At 36.2% G+C, this 17,933-nt stretch overlaps 1 protein-coding gene and 1 long non-coding RNA gene across 10 annotated transcripts in view; one reads left to right on the plus strand and one right to left on the minus strand.

Annotated features, from left to right (window-relative positions):
* LOC108696538 (1-phosphatidylinositol 4,5-bisphosphate phosphodiesterase eta-2-like) overlaps window positions 1-17,933 on the minus strand; it is a 400,157-nt gene that overhangs the window by 133,199 nt on the left and 249,025 nt on the right. The window contains exon 1 of one of the 8 annotated variants that reach the window (XM_041569342.1): window positions 871-1,003. The exons of the other annotated variants lie outside the window; for them this stretch is intronic. Within the exon in view, the coding sequence (XP_041425276.1) occupies window positions 871-925 (55 nt within the window). The 5' untranslated portion in view covers window positions 926-1,003. Of the gene's footprint in view, window positions 1-870; window positions 1,004-17,933 lie in introns of those variants that run through there. 8 annotated transcript variants of the gene reach the window in all.
* On the plus strand, window positions 991-17,359 carry LOC108696539. 2 transcript variants are annotated; one of them, XR_001932283.2, is made up of 4 exons: window positions 991-1,120; window positions 7,243-7,342; window positions 15,358-15,400; window positions 16,505-17,359. It is a non-coding gene; the product is annotated as an uncharacterized LOC108696539 (long non-coding RNA). The 2 variants fall into 2 exon arrangements; XR_001932284.2 differs by lacking the exon at window positions 991-1,120 and adding an exon at window positions 1,439-1,539.

Here is a 17,933-nt window from a genome sequence, read left to right on the forward strand (position 1 = left end):
TAATTAGTTTTTTGTTCAGTAGCTCTCCAGTTTGAACTGTCAGTAGCGATCTGTTCAAATTACCCTAGACCAATTTCAAATGTTGCTAACATTGGCCAATCTGTAACATGCTGAAATGTGAACTACCCCTTAAAAAAATATTCTTTTACCCCAATCGTTTTTTTTGTGCGTAATGGAATAAAGTAGAGCTGTGGCTATAAGTGAAGATTTCACTAGTGGAGGCTGCCACGCTGCTTGGCTTAAGAACAACAACATTATTAAGGAATATATAAGAGTTATCCTAGTGTAATGCTGGGTAGGCAACCAAATGGCTTGCATTTTCATAGAAATTAATTTTCCTTTTTTTTGTTGGTAATCCTGTTGTGGACACTAATAAACCAAGTCACTACAGCATGCGTGCCCTTTAAAGAGGGAGATTTATGAACTACACATCCTTCAGGGCCTAAAGTTTAGCCTAATCCCACACAGAGTAAGTTTCATTTGTCTATTTAAAAACAAAAGCTGCTGATGCATGTAGATGTGCTGCCTTTGTGGAGAGTAGTTAAATTAGGAATACCCTGAGCATGCAACAAGTAATATTGCAGTTCCTTGGCATTTATATCTGAACTACAACTCCCAAAATACCTGCCAACATTTGACAGTCAGGTGTGTTTTAACTACTGCTGAACCTACGGTTAGAGATATTTAAAGTCCAAAATGTCCAATTTAATTTTAGCTTCTAGAACTTTTCTATATAAGTGTGCGCACAATGTATAAGAAATACATCCCATTAGAAATCAGTGATGTGTGAACAGACACGTTGCCTAGAACTGCTGGCAGGACCATACAAATACCTTCTTTGTGACAATTAAAATTAGTCTGGTTTCTTACCTTGGAAAAGGAGCCGTTTTTTCAGGCGCCAAAAGCACCAGGAATATTGGACCATTCTGTCCACTTAGAGGCAGCAGCACAAGCCAGCTCAGTTTTCCAGAAATCACCATTTTCTGATGCAGCTGGCTATTCCACCAAACCCAGCAAGTGGCCAGAAGTTATTAAAGGGATAGTTAAAGAAACTGACTGTGGGCAGGGCCTACCAAGTGAACTCTGATAACTGAACCGCAGCTTTACATGAAGACAAGAGGTACTTTATTGTCTAAAATGGGTTTCATTAGATGTGGCAAAAAGGGCAATATGATTTCCAATGATGCCCGGAAAGTGCATGTTGCATAGAGTTATTTTGCCCTAAATGTGCAGACTTGGCTTATCGTGCATTTTTGTATGTGTCCCCATTTAAAGGGAAAGGGGAAAACTGGAACACCCAATTCTCTGTTGGATACTTTGCTGATGATTTGTATTTTGGGTACAATGAACACATTTGTAGTATTCAGATCCCACAAGAGGGATGGCTATGTGTATATCTACATGCGGAAACACAAAATCAGAGCAGCCATTATTGGAGGTTTTGGGGGAAGGGAATTAAGGAGCAGGTGTGGAAGTGCTGTAGTAAGATGCATGGGAATTTGCCATTTCTGCTTTGCTTTCTTCAGGAGAAGGACAGAGGTAACTGGGAACACTGTGGGTTGGATGCAATGGGTTCATGATTCCCCTCAGTCCATTTAACTATTCTATAATAGCAACATTGGGGTTTTCAGCATTAATGCTGAATTAATTGGACATATAATGCCACGACATATAATGCTACATCCCATTAGTGGAGAGATCAGGGGAAAAACATGTCTTAAGTAGATATTTATCTAACAACTTTTTAGGCAGCTTTCCTCTGAATATGCCTCATGTATTTGTTATGTCAGTGTTATTTTTTTATTAGTGCTAATTTGGTGCCTTTACAAATGAGTGTGGAGGGCATAAAGATGCATATAGTGCGTTTATTTTTATTGCTGTCTTTTCTTTTAAAGTATATGTGTGGTTTCTGGAGGCCCAATCACAACTCTCTATTCTATTGTCCTTTTGAATGCTCGTCAAGTGCAAAAAAAAAATTTGCAGCGCGTTCCAAAAGCAGAATGAACCATGACTACAATAAAATGCAGTTGAGTACAAACAGGCAAAATATAATGGAATTGATTATCTAACGGGTAATGTAACCTGCATGTCAAATGCAGAAAATAACAGCTAATATGTAAGAGCCTTGATTTAACTTTTTTTGCTGTTAGAATTGAAATTTCACAACTTTTGACCCCTTTTGTGCTGCTGGATTCATCTCAACCTAGACTGCATGTTTCCAGACAATGTGCTTTCCCGCAAAGATTAACTGGTAACCAAAAATGCTAAATCTATGGCACGGAAAAGGTTAAAGGCTGACATTGTATCCACATGTCAAATGGCTGCTTAATTTAACAGTTTTACAATTGTCACGTCAGTCTCCAGCATGGGTTCCTAGTATTTTGGCCAGATTATCTGTAAACATGGGGGCATGTAAAAAAAAAAAAATGCAGTTAGCAGGGATTAACTGATCCTAAGTACCTACAGTAAGTGCGTTTAAAATGTGTAGTTTCAAAGAGAAACTATGTGCACAGGGGATGAATTTATGTTGGTGCATCTCCTATTAAGATACCTTACTAAGGGCTCATAAAGACACGCTTTTTTTTATGTGTTTGAGAAGCCGGATTGAGCACACCAAAATGTATTAATTCCATGATATTCTGTCTGGCTGTGCTTTATTCAATTTTTTTTGAATACTGCCCACATTTTGAATCTACATTCTGCATGGCTAATTAGCAATTTAATTTATATGCGTGCTACACAGTGGCACATAAATAAATTCAGTCTGCAGCATGCATATAGTATGTAGGATGTGGATTCATGTGGCCGGTATTAAAGTAGCAAGGTGCCTAGACACAGCATGCTGCATTTTCATACACCTGACATGAATTCAGAAACCAATAGAATAGAAGGCTGTGTTTAGATCTGACAAAAATGCATTTATGCGTTTTTAAAAATGCACTTATGTTTTTTTAAAAAACGAACGCAATAAAAGCATATATATGCATTTAAAAGCACTTATAATAACGTGTAACAGCCTTCACACATTAAACATACCTAAAGTATACATTTTCCCACAGCTCTGAACCTACAGGAAATTTATGTTTTTACATAATATAAGGCAAAGACATCTTGGTGTACATGATGAAATTTTAACACTTTGCAAAAAAATCGTCAGAGGGGTGCAACGTCCGTTCCCCATCCGATTGTGTCCGCCGTTCCCAGGCTACTCATGCTGGGTAGTTAAGATTACAGTTGGAGGGGGTTCTTATGGCTAAAGAGGAGGCAGACCCCGTGTGATCGGCCAGGGTGCACAAATGGGTGGAGGGAGGGCCAGGTAGGTTTGCACTGGGTCCCTCTGAAGAGCCCGGCATGCAGTTGATCCACTGATTATGATATTTCCCAAAAATATTGCTTTAAAGGGAATAATGGAGAATATGAAAGTGTCAGGTTTCATTTTGGTCTTGATCAATCCACTACTGAAGTCCTCCAGCAATGCGTAGTGATTTTTTGTATTTTAACCTATTCTGACTGCTCAGAATAGTTCATCATAGGTATGCTTAACTGTAATCTGAAATTCAAGCACCAGTTATTCAGATCTTTCAGCTTTGGAGACTCAGTCTACACATTTCAGCAATTCTGTATATGATTCCAGTTAAGTGATGCAGTGTCGGACTGGGCCGGCGGGAAACCGGGAAAAAACCCGGTGAGCCCCGGCCCTCTTGGGCCCCCGCCAGTCCAGTCCTGGTCCTAGATTGGCCCCAGAACCGCAATAAAAGTTGATCGGCGCTGTTTAATCGCCATTGGCGCATGAGCGCGTTGGGCCTGACGTTCGCGCATGCTCACTAGTTTTTGCGCATGCGCACGGGGCCCCCGAGGTTCACAACCCGGTGGGCCCCGACTGCGCCATTCCGACCCTGAAGTTATTTGGAGATACTGATACAAGATACTCACCTGTACTGGCTGATGAGAAACATTACCGTATGAGATTAGGAGTAATACTAATAATCATTTTTTCCCTGAAGCCTACCAACCTGTCTAAATACTGCCTTAAAGGGGTGGTTCACCTTTAAGTTAACTTTTAGTATGTTACAGAATGGGTATTTCTAAGCAACTTTTCAACTGGCCTTAATTTTTAATTTTTCATACTTCTTTTTGAATGATCTGCCTTCTTCTTCTGACACTTTCCAGCTTTCAAAAGGGGGGTCACTGACCCCATCTATAAAACAAATGCTCTGTACGGCTACAAATGTATTGTTAATGCTACTGTATTTGCTGAAACTGCAAACTAGACAGCTGCTGAATACAAAGCTAAAAATTCAAAGCCTAAAAATAATTAAAAAAAACCCAATTGCCATTTGTCTCAAAATATCACTCTCTACATCATACTAAAAGTTAATTGAAAGGTGAATAACTCCCAGTGGCAGGGCAGGGCCTGGACTGTGGGGTCTGCTTCCTCTATAGCTAATAAGAAAACCCCCTCCACCCCAGCCGCTCTCTTACCGGCGATGAAGGGGATGCAAGTCGAGGCGGGACATAGGTGAGATTGTAAGTGGGCGGCAGGATGGGGATCGGAGTGCATCGGGCCCCTCTGAAGGTTTTTTTGCAGGGGGGCCTAGTTATGCCACTGATAACCCCTTTAAAATCTGATTCTCACAGAAGAAGCTTTAGACTGCACCATGACCTGCACAAGTTATCAGTGTGCCCCTGGCATTGAAGCAACAGACATACCTTGATGTGAGTCTAGGAATAGAAAGGGATAGATGTTCTAATTAGATCTGAGGCCATACATACTTCATAGAAAGGACTGTGATCTGGAGAGGTGTACTCCAAATTCCGCTCAAGTAGTGGATCTAAGCAGCCCTAGTATTTTCCTCAGCCAAGGCAGAAAAAACAGAATCCCATGGAATGATGTACAGCTCATTTTTGCTGTTGTCTATGGAGGCTTTACTGATTTCTGAATCTACCGTTGATAGTGTTCATATTGTTTAATGCTTTCCTGTGATGGAGTATGGAGTACGGACATTGCAACAATGAATGGCTAAATTATGTTTCCTTAACAATTCTAGTTGACAATCTAACCAATGTTTATTCCACAAGGAAATTGTGTGTTTTGCTGTCAAATCACATCCAGAGATTTGTGGATTAAAAAAAAAAAAATGTATTTCCCCAGGCAGTAAAAGAAGATTAGGTGTTCATCACAGTATTATTTTTCAATTCCAGTTTTCTACTTATCCCATTATTTAAAAGTAGGAAATCTTAACTCGGAGTGATGTTAAATCTACATAACGGCAAATCTATAAAAGGTCAATTCCATTGCAGCCAGGGGCTTCTTTTTATTTGTAACCTAATGTTAACTAGGCTTGTTGTGCGATCAGCAATGCCAGAAGACCAACAATCAAAGGAGAGAATTCTTGGTAAGCAGAAGAGAATTTATTTGTGTGAGTTGCAACATTCTATGTACTTAGTGAAAATAAAGTTACAGGTCATACCTTGGGTCAATTAACAGGGCTTCTCTTCATACATTTACTACTGCATCCTATAACAAAATAGGTATTCACAGAAAATTGTGTGCATTTATAATTCAGAGCCACCCTACTATTTCTTTTACAGCTGATGCATACTCAATTCCTCCTTAATATAAACACAACAATTCAGAGAAGGAAATGTTTGTACTGGTATGGGACCTGTTATCCACGATGCTCTGCACCTGGGGTTTCAGGATAATCTTCGTTCCTTAAGTCTAGTAAAAAATCATTTAAACCTTTAATAAACCAATACACGTCCACTTGCTTCCAAACTAAGTTCTACCTTAGTTTGGATCAAGTACAAGGTAATGTTTTATTATTACAGAGAAAAAGGAAATATTTTTTAAAAATTTGAATTATTTGGATAAAATGGGAGATGGTCATCCTGTAATCTGGAGCTTTCTGGATAACAGATCCAGTAAACAATACACTGGAATTTAGTGATCATTTACATCTTAACTTTTGTTTGTGATGGACTGCAAGTTTGCATGGCAAAATGTTGGGGAGATTTTGGGCAATTTCAGAACGCAGTGAATGTTTTCCCTGTTGAATGCTGTGTATTTAATAAAGATCGTAGAAAAATATATGACACACAAAGGTACAAGGCTCATTTACTAACGCAAGGAAAATGCGTCCCAGTACAGTAATCCATAGAAATCAATGTGAGATTTGCTTGGATTATTCTACTTACAGTAGAAAGATAAGTCCAAATATATCAGAACAGTTGTTTATACATGGGCAGCATTGCTACTTAGCTTCTTTTAGCCACATTAAAATTGTATTGACCCATTTATAAGACCAAAGCTATATCTCTTCAGATATGGCTTCACATAGCCCCCCTATGTGATCTGATAATTGTCCTACGGGCCATATTCTCCGTTTGATCTGATTAGGCATAACAATTGATTGCAAAAGGGGCAAAGATCTCTTATTTTATACCCCAGCATGAAGATTAGGAGCAAGAGTAGCATATGTCCAAGCATTCACAGTACAAATCTTAACATCGGCCACCAGTTGCTTGACCCTGATAATAGTAGTGTGTATGTGTAAAAGACTTTTGGTGATGCATTCTTCCTACATCTGGAAATACCACAACCAGCTAAAGGTTATTTCACAACAGAGTTGTAAAAATGATATTTATTTAAGAATAGAGATCTTCATGAACCTCATAGAAATGTTGTGATTTCACTAAGCCCCATCTGCATTGCAGCTATGGCAACCCTGGCACATTCTGTACATTAATAGTTCTCTTCTCTCACCGATTAGAACATGTGGAAGCATATCTTTGCTTCAGTGTATCCTAGCCAAAGGCATTAATTAGCATCCAGGCAAAAAAAGGACAATTTGTTGTAAATAATCTTGACAGTAAAAAAAAAACAAGTTGCTCAGAGCAATTCAGGTAAGGAAGAAAACCTTAGCATGGAATGTATGCCTGCTCTTAAAAACAAAAGCTACTGCCAGGAGATCTGTATAGTTCAGCTGTCATTCTAGTCTTATATAAATGTCAAAATTCATTAATTTTATGCATTTGGCCTTCATAGTTCTCGCTCACCATCATCCACCAACATGTCTCCCACAGTGTAGAATTAGAATATTTTTTGATTATATATGTAAATAAATAGAACATTAAGTTATAGAGTATGTTAACCTTGAGATTTTAGTATGAAGTCAAGAGGTTCTAAGAATGTATGCACTTGGCCTTTGATTTGCTATGAAATTAACTTTTGTTCTGCAGCTTTCCATATTTATTGTAGGGGGTTCCATGTACATTAGCAAATAGCCACTGGCCTGAATACCTGACTTGGAGATGAACAGGGGAGGTCTTATAAAGTATGGTAAGTAATAAAGCATAAAATAAGAAATTCAGACTCAGAAATAAGTTATGTGGTTAAAATGATCCAAAATAGAAAAGCAGTAAAAAAGCAAATAATTGCAATCAGAAAACTGCCAATTTACATTCAATTTCAGATGGAAATCCCTTTAAATTATTTGTCCCACTCAAGGTAACTTTCACTTCGAAAGTTATGAGATAGCCACAACCAAATAAAGCTGTGTGTTAGAACTATTTTAATTTAATGCAATCAATGCCTTTGTATATGTGGGCAGGGTTGGTCATGCTTGGTTCATCACAAAAATCCAGGCTTCCAGTTAGGAAGCATGCTGTTTTAATGAGGCCAACAGTAATTATATACAGTAAAGGCTGTGCTAATTGGCTACGTGTGTGTTTGCTATGAGAGCATAAAAATCCTGTTTGACACTTTTGAGAGCCAATATAAAGTTGTATATTCTACTGATTCACATGAAGGAGACACTTAAATGTCTTAATCTTGTGATGCAAGTGGTAAAACCAAGCATATAAGGAATTTTGCTAAAAGGGGGTAATATACATAGGGACATTTTAACTGAATGATGTTTCCTTTGTGCCTGTAAACAACAACACATGATAACTCGGGGTACCAACCACACCTCTAGCATATCATTCTTTTGTCTCTGTCTGAAAGACAAACTATGCCATTTCTATAAGCAAATTTAAACTGAACTAAAAGAGATTCTTTTGTTGAACCTGGGGCCTAGAGGCCAATTTCCCGTGGCTCACTATTCACAAATAGGATCTCTTCCATCACTGATATCTGACTTTAAGCAAGTAATTACATTTTTTTAAAAAAAACGATTTTTCTGTAATTATAGTACCAGGTATTGTTGTTAGCAAAACGGCATAAATCCCTGTTGGTGGCAAAATAATCCCATTGGGTTTATTTAAAGTTTAAATGTTTTTAGCAAATTTAATGTATGGTGATCCAAATTAAAACCCTTTATTTGGAAAACTCCAGGATCCAAGCTTTCCAGATTATAGATCCCATAACTATCACAATTTTTCTTCTTTTTTACTGCAGGCTGCTTTAATACTTATTGCTTTAAAAACGTTTAAACCTGGTCATTAGTTCAGAATTTCTGATGACAGCCAGACTGACACTATACCTATGAAACAGGAAAGACACCAAGCATAATGTATATATTACTTGTAGTTTTCTCAGTTTTTGTCACTTCTAGGTACATGGATAGTATCGCCTACCTTTCTTTTTAATCCTTAAGGGACATTGCCCACATTACAGTCAATATCTCCTGACACTTGAGTTAACAAATCCAAATGGCTTTCTCCCACTAGGAGACAAGTGTCATGTTTTCCCCTCTACAGCCATTTTTCATTATCTTTGATTTAGGACATTGATTAAATGTAGTATAACTCAAAGTCTTGACACATTTTGAGATTTACTAATTTTGCAGTGATCTTATTTCCAGTAGTACTGGTGCAGCAACGTTTAAAAACTGTTCCATGTACAGTAAAAGGTTTTGCAGTATAGAATTGATAATAGAATTGAATATATATATATATATATATATATATATATATATATATATATATATATATATATATATATATATATATATATATATATATATATATATATATATATATATATATATATATATATATATTCATTTATACATCGTCCGATGATGGCACAACACATGTAAAATAGTACGGTGCCTGGGTGCAAAGCTGTAAAAATAGTATGCAGGCTCAATGGAAGCTCACACACACAGGGCTTATGCAGAAAAAAGGTTTTTATTTAGTAAAAAAGAACTGACGCTTCGGCTAGATCCCTAGCCTTTCTCAAAGGCTAAAAGGAGATTAAGGGGCAGATTTATCAAGGGTCGAGTTTCGAAGTACAAAAGACTTCTGCCCGAGCTTTGGACTACTTAGGTACCCTGACTGGCATTGGTGGTGAAACATTGGTATAACAAAAACTGGTGTGCTAGTTTATTTTAGCTAAGAACTAATCTCAATGGCTGCTTGTAGATCCCAAGATAAATTAAAACCCCTCTTGACATTTATTATAAAGCTTTTGAAGTCCTCATTCCTGTTCCCCATATATAGGGGATGTTGGTATTTTAGCACTTTGCACAGATAGAGTTTTAGGTACATGAACTGGATCAACTGGCATCCAATAGCTGACAAATATAATGTTTATCATGGGGTTACTGCATTATTCAGTGGTAATATTTACTGCTCATAAAAAAGAAGCACATCATATTTAATATTTTAGGTTTCCTTTCCTGTAAAGATCTAATATGCATCAGGAATTAATGATTCAGATAGATATTAGAGCTCAATACTACAACTGAGCTCCAAAAGCCAATTACAAAGAAAGAAATAGTCTTGTTTGATAAACGTGTCCATTCTTTAAAACACCTTTCTAACTGACATTCAGGAAAATGCTAATAAATAGGGAAAAATGACTGCTGTTGAGAATCCCTCTGGATTCCATAATCAATATGCCAGAGCCATGGTCCAACAAGGCAAGTAGGTTCAATAACCCTTATCTGAGGACTCATTACTGTCTTGAGCGCATGGGGCTAAAGATGAAGTTTAACTTCAGATAATTTAGATAATAATTTAGCATGTTCATATTCTAATATGATTATTATTCAGTTGGTCTCCATACAGGTATGGGACCTGTAATCCAGAATGATTGGGAGCTGGGATAATGTATCTTTCCATAATTTGGATCTTTATACCTTACCTACTAGAAAATCATATAAACATGAAATAAGCCTTATAGGTTGATTTTGCTTCCAATAAGGATTCATTATATATTTTTATTATTATAGGGAAAAGGGGAAAAGCATTTTTTAACATTTGGATTATTTATATAAAATTTAGTCTATGGGAGACTGCCTTTCAGTAATTCTGAGCTTTCTGGATATAGGGTTTCCAGATAATGGATCCCATACCTGTATTCACTTTTTTAAAAACAATTTTAGTACTACATGTAAGTAAACACAGTTGGTTAAACCATTAGCTCCCTACAGAAGGGTTTTGTGTTAATATAAATGAAATTGTTGTGAACTAGCTGGATAAACTTCCACTGTTTATATGTGGCAAGAACCTTTCTGTGGAAATTTTGTTCCTAGAATGTATTCAGCAGGGCTCTACCAGCTTATTTTTATCTATTAAGCCATGACCTAACAGATTTAGATATAATCCTCAGATTGCATGTGTCAGGGTATTGTATAAAATAACATTTATTACTGACTACTCCGGAGGATTCTAAATAATATTGGATAGAGGTCTCACATTGCTTCACCATACACTGGTAACTTGTATATTTTTGGCACAGCCTGAACAGTAAGCCAAACAATCGTATAAACCGTCTGAGCACATCTAAGCATAAATTCTTTTTAGATATGAGATGTTCTTGGTTAATCACATTGGTAATTTATCATAATGGAAAGCACAACCTATATAATAGAACTATCAGAGGTTTAGGTGCTTCAAATGATGAACATCCTATTTATGCTTGTGAAATATATATTAGATATAGATATAGATATATAGATAGATAGATATAGAGAAATTTATATCGATATACACTCATTTAAAAAAAAAAAAAAAAAAAAAAATATATATATATATATATATATATATATATATATATATATATATATATATATATATATATATATATATATATATATATATATATATATATATATATATATATACTCCACCAGATGAAAGCACTCACGGGTCAGTCATATGAGTACAAGTAGCAAAACTTTATTCCAACAACCACATATTGTATAGAGTGGTGCGTGCCGATAAATGGAGATATATATATATATATATATATATATATATATATATATATATATAGCTTTCCTCTGATTCATGCTAATGGTATGAAATGCAACCATGCGAGTGCATTGAGAATAATGAGTTGGGTAATTCTGACCCATTGCTTCCGTAGTACTGATTTATCAAGGATGGATTCTAAGTGGGATAGTCTCAAAGGACATTGTTGTTTGCTCCTGCAGTTATTGAACAGGTGGAATGACACGATTCACAGCTATCGGAATCAATCTGGCTCTTGTGCTGTATATAGAGTCATGTATCTAAGTACCAGGCTAAAGAAACCGTTATGAATTTTGTTTTTAAACTTTTACAAAAAATACACTCTCATGTCACACAAGCAGTTGAACAACACTCGGAACTGCTCAACACCTAAGAATTATTCACGACCCCAGCGTTTTGCCATTTACTGTTCTGTCATCTGGAAATAATTCTTTATCCTGTAGCTTTCTGAGGGACACATCAAGCTTGACATAATGTTTCAAGGTCTGGCATGGCCTCTGCTTCACATCAGTATTAAAGTACTTTATTAAATTGTCATGGAGACATTTCTCTTACAAAGTGAGATACTGAAGCTTTGACATAAAACTCTTCCTGCGTGTAAAAACGCTACTGAAAGTGGTGCAGGACTAAATATAGAATATACAGCAGCTACACAAGAGGATGCAAGGCATGCCTCACACCTTTGCAAAATGGTCGGTCTATGGGTGTCCATACTATTATTCATCAACATTAAGGATACCCAACTCCCCTGACCCTTTCCCCCTCTTTTGCTGAACTTCAGTAATTCATATTTTCAATCATGTTGTCAAGGGTCCCTAAACACAACGGAACAAAATACCAAACTTATATATGGGTACGTAACTGTTAAAATGCGCCTCGGGTTATTGTTGCCATTGTGCTTTATCATTTGTGAGAAAATTCAGTAAATTGTGCAGTGTTATGAATAGTCAACTGTTACACAGTACATTTTATATGATTATGTACGGAAAATCTGTGTAAAAACTAAATTTGCAAGCAAATCGATTAAGCAACAACATGAAATTTAATTTAGATATTGAAAAAAAATATTCCACTTGCCAACATTTTCTTGCCAAATGAATATAAAGCTCAAACCTTCCCAGATTCATTCAAACCAATGAACAAATCGGGTGTGTTTGAATGGAAATCTAGCACTCTGCAAATTCTTCGAAATTGTCAGTAATTCATAAATTACTGACAATTCAAAAGTAAATTCAAAATAACTGGGGTTCAGTTGTCAATACTGAGGACATTTGCATCTAGGCAGTAACCTATGTCAATCAATCATATTTTGGCTTTTATTGTTCCATGTGCAGCTGGCTGAAAAAAAAAAAGCCAATCACTGATAGGGGTTATTGCCAATGTGTAGATTTGCCTACTGTTGATAAATTACCCCCCACAGTACAATTAGTCTTTAAACTTAATACTGTACCAGTTTTTTCCACCAAAGCCTACAAGAATAAAATGACTAAAGATATGCCAAACTATGAATCACTTAATAAGGCTATAAGGGGCAGATTTATCAAGGGTTAAATTGAAAATTTCTGAGTTAATTTTAGTGTAATTTGACAAATACTCCAAATTCAATTCCAGTTTAAAAAAAATTTAAATTCAAATTTTGAAATGTATCATGTAATTTCTCTTTAAGAATTCGAATTCGATTATTTGCCATCTAAAACCTGCCGAATTGGTGTTTTAGCCTATGGGGGACCTCCTACAATCAATCTGGAGTCAATTTGAATTTGACCTATGATAAATATGCCCCTAAATGTTCTGTGATCATTTCCCTCTAGGAAAACTACATTGTGTTTTTCATACAGGTATGGGACCCATTTTCCAGAATGCTCGGGACCTGGGGTTTTCCGGATAACGGATCTTTCTGTAATTTGGGTCTTCGTGCCTTAAGTGTACTAGAAATTTATTTAAACATGAAATAAACCCAATAGGCTGGTTTTGCTTCCAATAAGGATTAATTATATCTTAGTTGGGATCAAGTACAAGCTACTGTTTTATTATTACAGAGAAAAAGGAAATCATTTTTAAAAATGTGGATTATTTGGATAAAATGGAGTCTATGGGAGACAGCCATTCCGTAATTCGGAGCTTTCTGGATATCGGGTTTCCGGATAAGGGATCCTATACCTGTATTAATATAATATTGCAATGGCTCACCTTTTTGCATTTAATACAGCCAGTCTATGGTTTGAGATAGTTTCCTTCTTAGGAATGGTACATTTCCATTTGTTTTTGTAAAGAAAAAAAGTAGTGTTCATATTAGCAATACTCTGAAGTATGAAATATAAAAAGAGAAGCTAGAAATGAGCCTGTAAATAGCACAAGTTATCTACACATTGATTACTTTTCATTTTGGGAACATAAGGAGTGCTTCAGTGAACCGCTGAACTAAAGATTTGCCTTTTCTTCTGGCATAGAGGAAGAGATTTTCACTACGAAATATTTAACTACATTTTATTTTAATTTTGCATAGTGCTGAAATGAAACTCCACAGATTATATCTCCATCTGGGACACTGTAATCTTTAATTAACTGTATCATTTTGAGAGGGTCTACCCATGGACTTCAGAATCAATCATTATTCACAAAATAAGCAGCTCCTAATTCAAGTTTGGTTAAACATTCTCATACAAAAAGTTAATTAATCTGGAGTTCTATAGTACTCCAGGGGGAGAAGATACAATTCTGAAAGAAAGAAGCCTCTGCCATACACTCTGGTGACCGCTCTTGCATGAAAATGATGCTGCCACAACCCACAGGCCCAAGTTCAGCTGAGCCAAGGTAGGCCTGTCACTAAAAAAACACAGTTAAACATAATGTATACATGTCTACCACATTTCCCACATGATCTTATAATTCATATTTACTATAGGACAAAGCGTTTCATGATGTGTTTATCTTCTTCCAATTTCAAACATATTGCTTTACATGTTACTTTTCAGATGCTCATTTCTGAAGGCTGGAGGGATTCTGTCATGATTTTTATGATGTTTTTATTTTTAAATTACACTGTTTACACTGCAAATAATTCATTTTAATGTAAAATTTAATTCATGGACCAGCAAGTGTATTTTTTTAGTTGTAATAGTAGTGTGTAGGCAGCAGTTTGCTCTTTTGAGAAATGGATTTCAGTGCAGAAGTCTGCTGGAGCTGCATTATTAACTGGTGTGCTTTGAAAAAAACATTTTCCCATGACAGTATACCTTTAATGAGGGATGTAAATTAAACACCCTTGTAATACATCAGTCATTGTTTTACATAGGTTTGTGGCTTCATGGAGAGCTATAAAGTTCCAAATTTCATCCCTAAGAATATACTTTTCAAATATGCAAGTGCCTTTCTTATAAAGTGTCAACAAGGTGGTACAATTAGATCATGGAATTACAAGATTGAAGGTTAAAATTCTAATTTAATGTGTTTTAATATGATTGACTTAAAGTATTTTGTAATATTCTGTGCTCCCCATAGTCAATGTTAGTGGGTCAAGAGGACATTCAACTACTACATGGAATTACCACAGGTGGCTTCAAGAGAATTTGTGCTGAGTTAGCAGAATAAGTGAAGCCCCTGGCCAATAACCTTGCTAAAAGAACAATATTACCACTATGATTGCCAATCTGGGACCATACATTTGTTGTAATAATCACCATCATCTCACCAATCCTGACCCATATGAATTTGTTATAAAATAGTCACGAAGTTGCAGATAACAAGCTTTATGCAAAACAGGTCGGTGCACAATACAGATATAGGATCTGTTATCCGGAAACCCATTATCCAGAAAGATCCAAATTATGGAAAGGTTGTCTCCCATAGACTCCATTTTATTCAAATAATCCAAATTTTTTAAAAGTGCTTTCCTTTTGCTCTATAATAATAAAACCGTACCTTGTATTTGATCCAAACTAAGATATAATTAATCCTTATTGGAAGCAAAACCAGTCTATTGGATTTATTTCATGTTTACATGATTTTCTAGTAGACTTTGGCATGAAGATCCAAATTAAAGATCCATTATCCGGAAGGCCCCAGGTCCCGAGCATTCTGGGTAACAGGTCCCATACCTGTACTTCTAAGTATGAATGCATTCAGGCTAACTATTTCTTTATCATTTTGCAGTTTACCACATTGATGCATTTTCTAACAAGGAAGATTATCCAAGGTAAAGGTAGGGCTCTGCCAATGACTGTAAGGTGTGTTGCTTAGCAACAACCTGGCCTTCTCACTCTTTGCTATGCAATATTACAGCCAGCAGCATACCTCCTTATTGCTTCACTAGCCTTCAAAGTCTTCCCCTTATTGTTTTATCAATGAACCATTTGAAGTTTGATTTTCTAAATCTCAGTATCTCAGTTCTCAAAAACGCATTAAGTGCATGTTTTGTTGATTTGCCTACAATATCAAACTTGAGTTTAATGGGTGATCCTTAGCTGGGCATGGAAATGCATTTGAACGCTTTCTTGGAATTTTCTGAGCACTGACTAATGTTCTTTGCTTTGCTATTGATTCTACCACACAGAATAGAATAATGAAAGATACAAAAGGACTGCAGGCAATAGAAGGCAGAAGCCTTATTGGATCCATAACTTTGAAGATCTGCTTCTTTGACTTTGTTTCCTTGCCCCCTAGGAGTAATGCCGTGGATGGTCATAGCATATTAATTAGTTACTGATTTACATTATGCCTCTCCTTCTGTTCAAGGATACACCTAAGGCATGTTCTAACAGGCTTCTTTTACATGGATCGTTTCAGACTGGCCACACTTGTGTTGGAGCAGTTGGAATGTTAAAAGTGTTTTGTCCATTATTTATAAAAGGAATGGTGTTCCTGCATAAGCACACCTTCCACGTACATTGATGACAACCCTTTTCTCTTTGCCATGCCCAACTCTCCAAACAAGTGTCCACTATCTGTTTGGGGTAGCAGTATGTGATGCCCAAGTTTTGTGCTATATTGATATTAGATGTAATTAACCTGCTCAGCCTTCTCCCTGCCTTTAGAAAGACACAACTGACAGATTACTCCCCATGCTGAGCTCTTTGGTAGCTTGGCAGCCTTTCAAAATATAACATCAGCAGCCCAATAGCCACTTTGCTAAACTCACAGAGATGTCCTAATGGGCATGGCCTCCAACTGCTCCAGGTCTCTGTTTTTCTTAGCTCACAGGCTTAGTTGATGATTCAGTGGTTAATTTTACATATGATATTATACAAGTTCCCCAATATATACAATATATCACATAAAAGACCTTCACATTTCTTTCTAGCTCATCAGACCCTTCACAGCCATAAGGAGCCTTCGAGCTGAAACTTTACGTTGGTAACAACGTCTGTTACTAAATGAAGAAGGTGGATGGCTTCTCTTTAGATCTACCCCTGCTGGACTTACAAAGGAAATACCAAGTCACAGGTTCATCTATACAAAATGCCATATCTACTGTATTATTCTGGCATGGGTTCCATGCAGTAAGAACTAATGGATTTTAACAACCAGCAGACGTTGACTCCAAACTTTCCAGAAGACAAAGTACAGGTATGGGATGTGTTATCCAGAAAGTTCAGAATTACGGAATTGTCATCTATGGTTTGAACTAATCAATACACAATACATTGTTTTCATAAAATTACTTGCTTTGCCATTTTAGTTTTCTTACCTGCTGATAATTCTAGTTATAAACAATAGCTGTCGTTTTAAAATCGTTGTTGAGACTTTCATAAACAATCAATACTAGTAAGAGAAAAATAGAATTAAAAATGATTTGTCTAAAATTTAATTTAGAGCTGTAAAATATGCGAAATGCTGTTTGCCTGACAGAAATGAACTACTGTAGAACAGACAGACTTGTGCAAAGTATTACTTACCACAGTCCTGTTCAATAAAACACACATACATAGTATTAATGGCATTGACTTCAGGGGACCATATTCCTTAAGAGCTGTTTTTCGAAGTGATCAAATCAGTGGATCTGAGTCTGATTTTGCTACCCATGCGCTAGGCCAAATTGGGCTAAACCAATTGATGGCCACTCTTTTTGAAGTTTTGAATACTTTCGTGTTAGCATGTTAAAGAAAAAATTCACCTTTAAATTAATTAAATGTATGATGCAGACCGTGGTACTCAATTTACAGTTGTTTTTGTGGTTATTGAAAACATTGACTTCAAATATTTTCTTTTAACTGCATTTTGGTAAAAACAGGAAAAATTATTTTACACCTGGCAACCTGATACAGTATATCTGTGGCTAGCTTTCTTTCATATACTTAGATATTGTATACATCGCAAATTGATTTCCAAATCCTGACAGACAACAGCTGCCTTAATCAGAACACAAAAACTATTTTTTTTAGGAGCAAATCTGAAAATAATTATATTTTGGCTGAATGTCAGAATTCATTTCCTTTTAGAACTTTCTCCTTCCTAATACCAGCATTATTATTTAATCATAGAATGGGTTTTCTTATATAAATATGACCGCGTCCCAGTTTTCTCCATTGTGAAAATATTTAGCAATAAGATCATGCATTATCTTCTCTCTGGACGCAAATATGCAACTGACAGCACCAAGATACAAAATGGGATTCTGATTCTGAAATTGAATGATTTTTCTGCTCTTACAAATTGAAAATATGGTTATGCACTGGTAATTAGGGGTGAGCAAATTTTTTGCCTGAAACAAATTTGTGGTGACAATTTTC

This window comes from Xenopus laevis, chromosome 7L, assembly GCF_017654675.1.
Source record: "Xenopus laevis strain J_2021 chromosome 7L, Xenopus_laevis_v10.1, whole genome shotgun sequence".
Lineage (NCBI taxonomy): Eukaryota > Metazoa > Chordata > Amphibia > Anura > Pipidae > Xenopus > Xenopus laevis.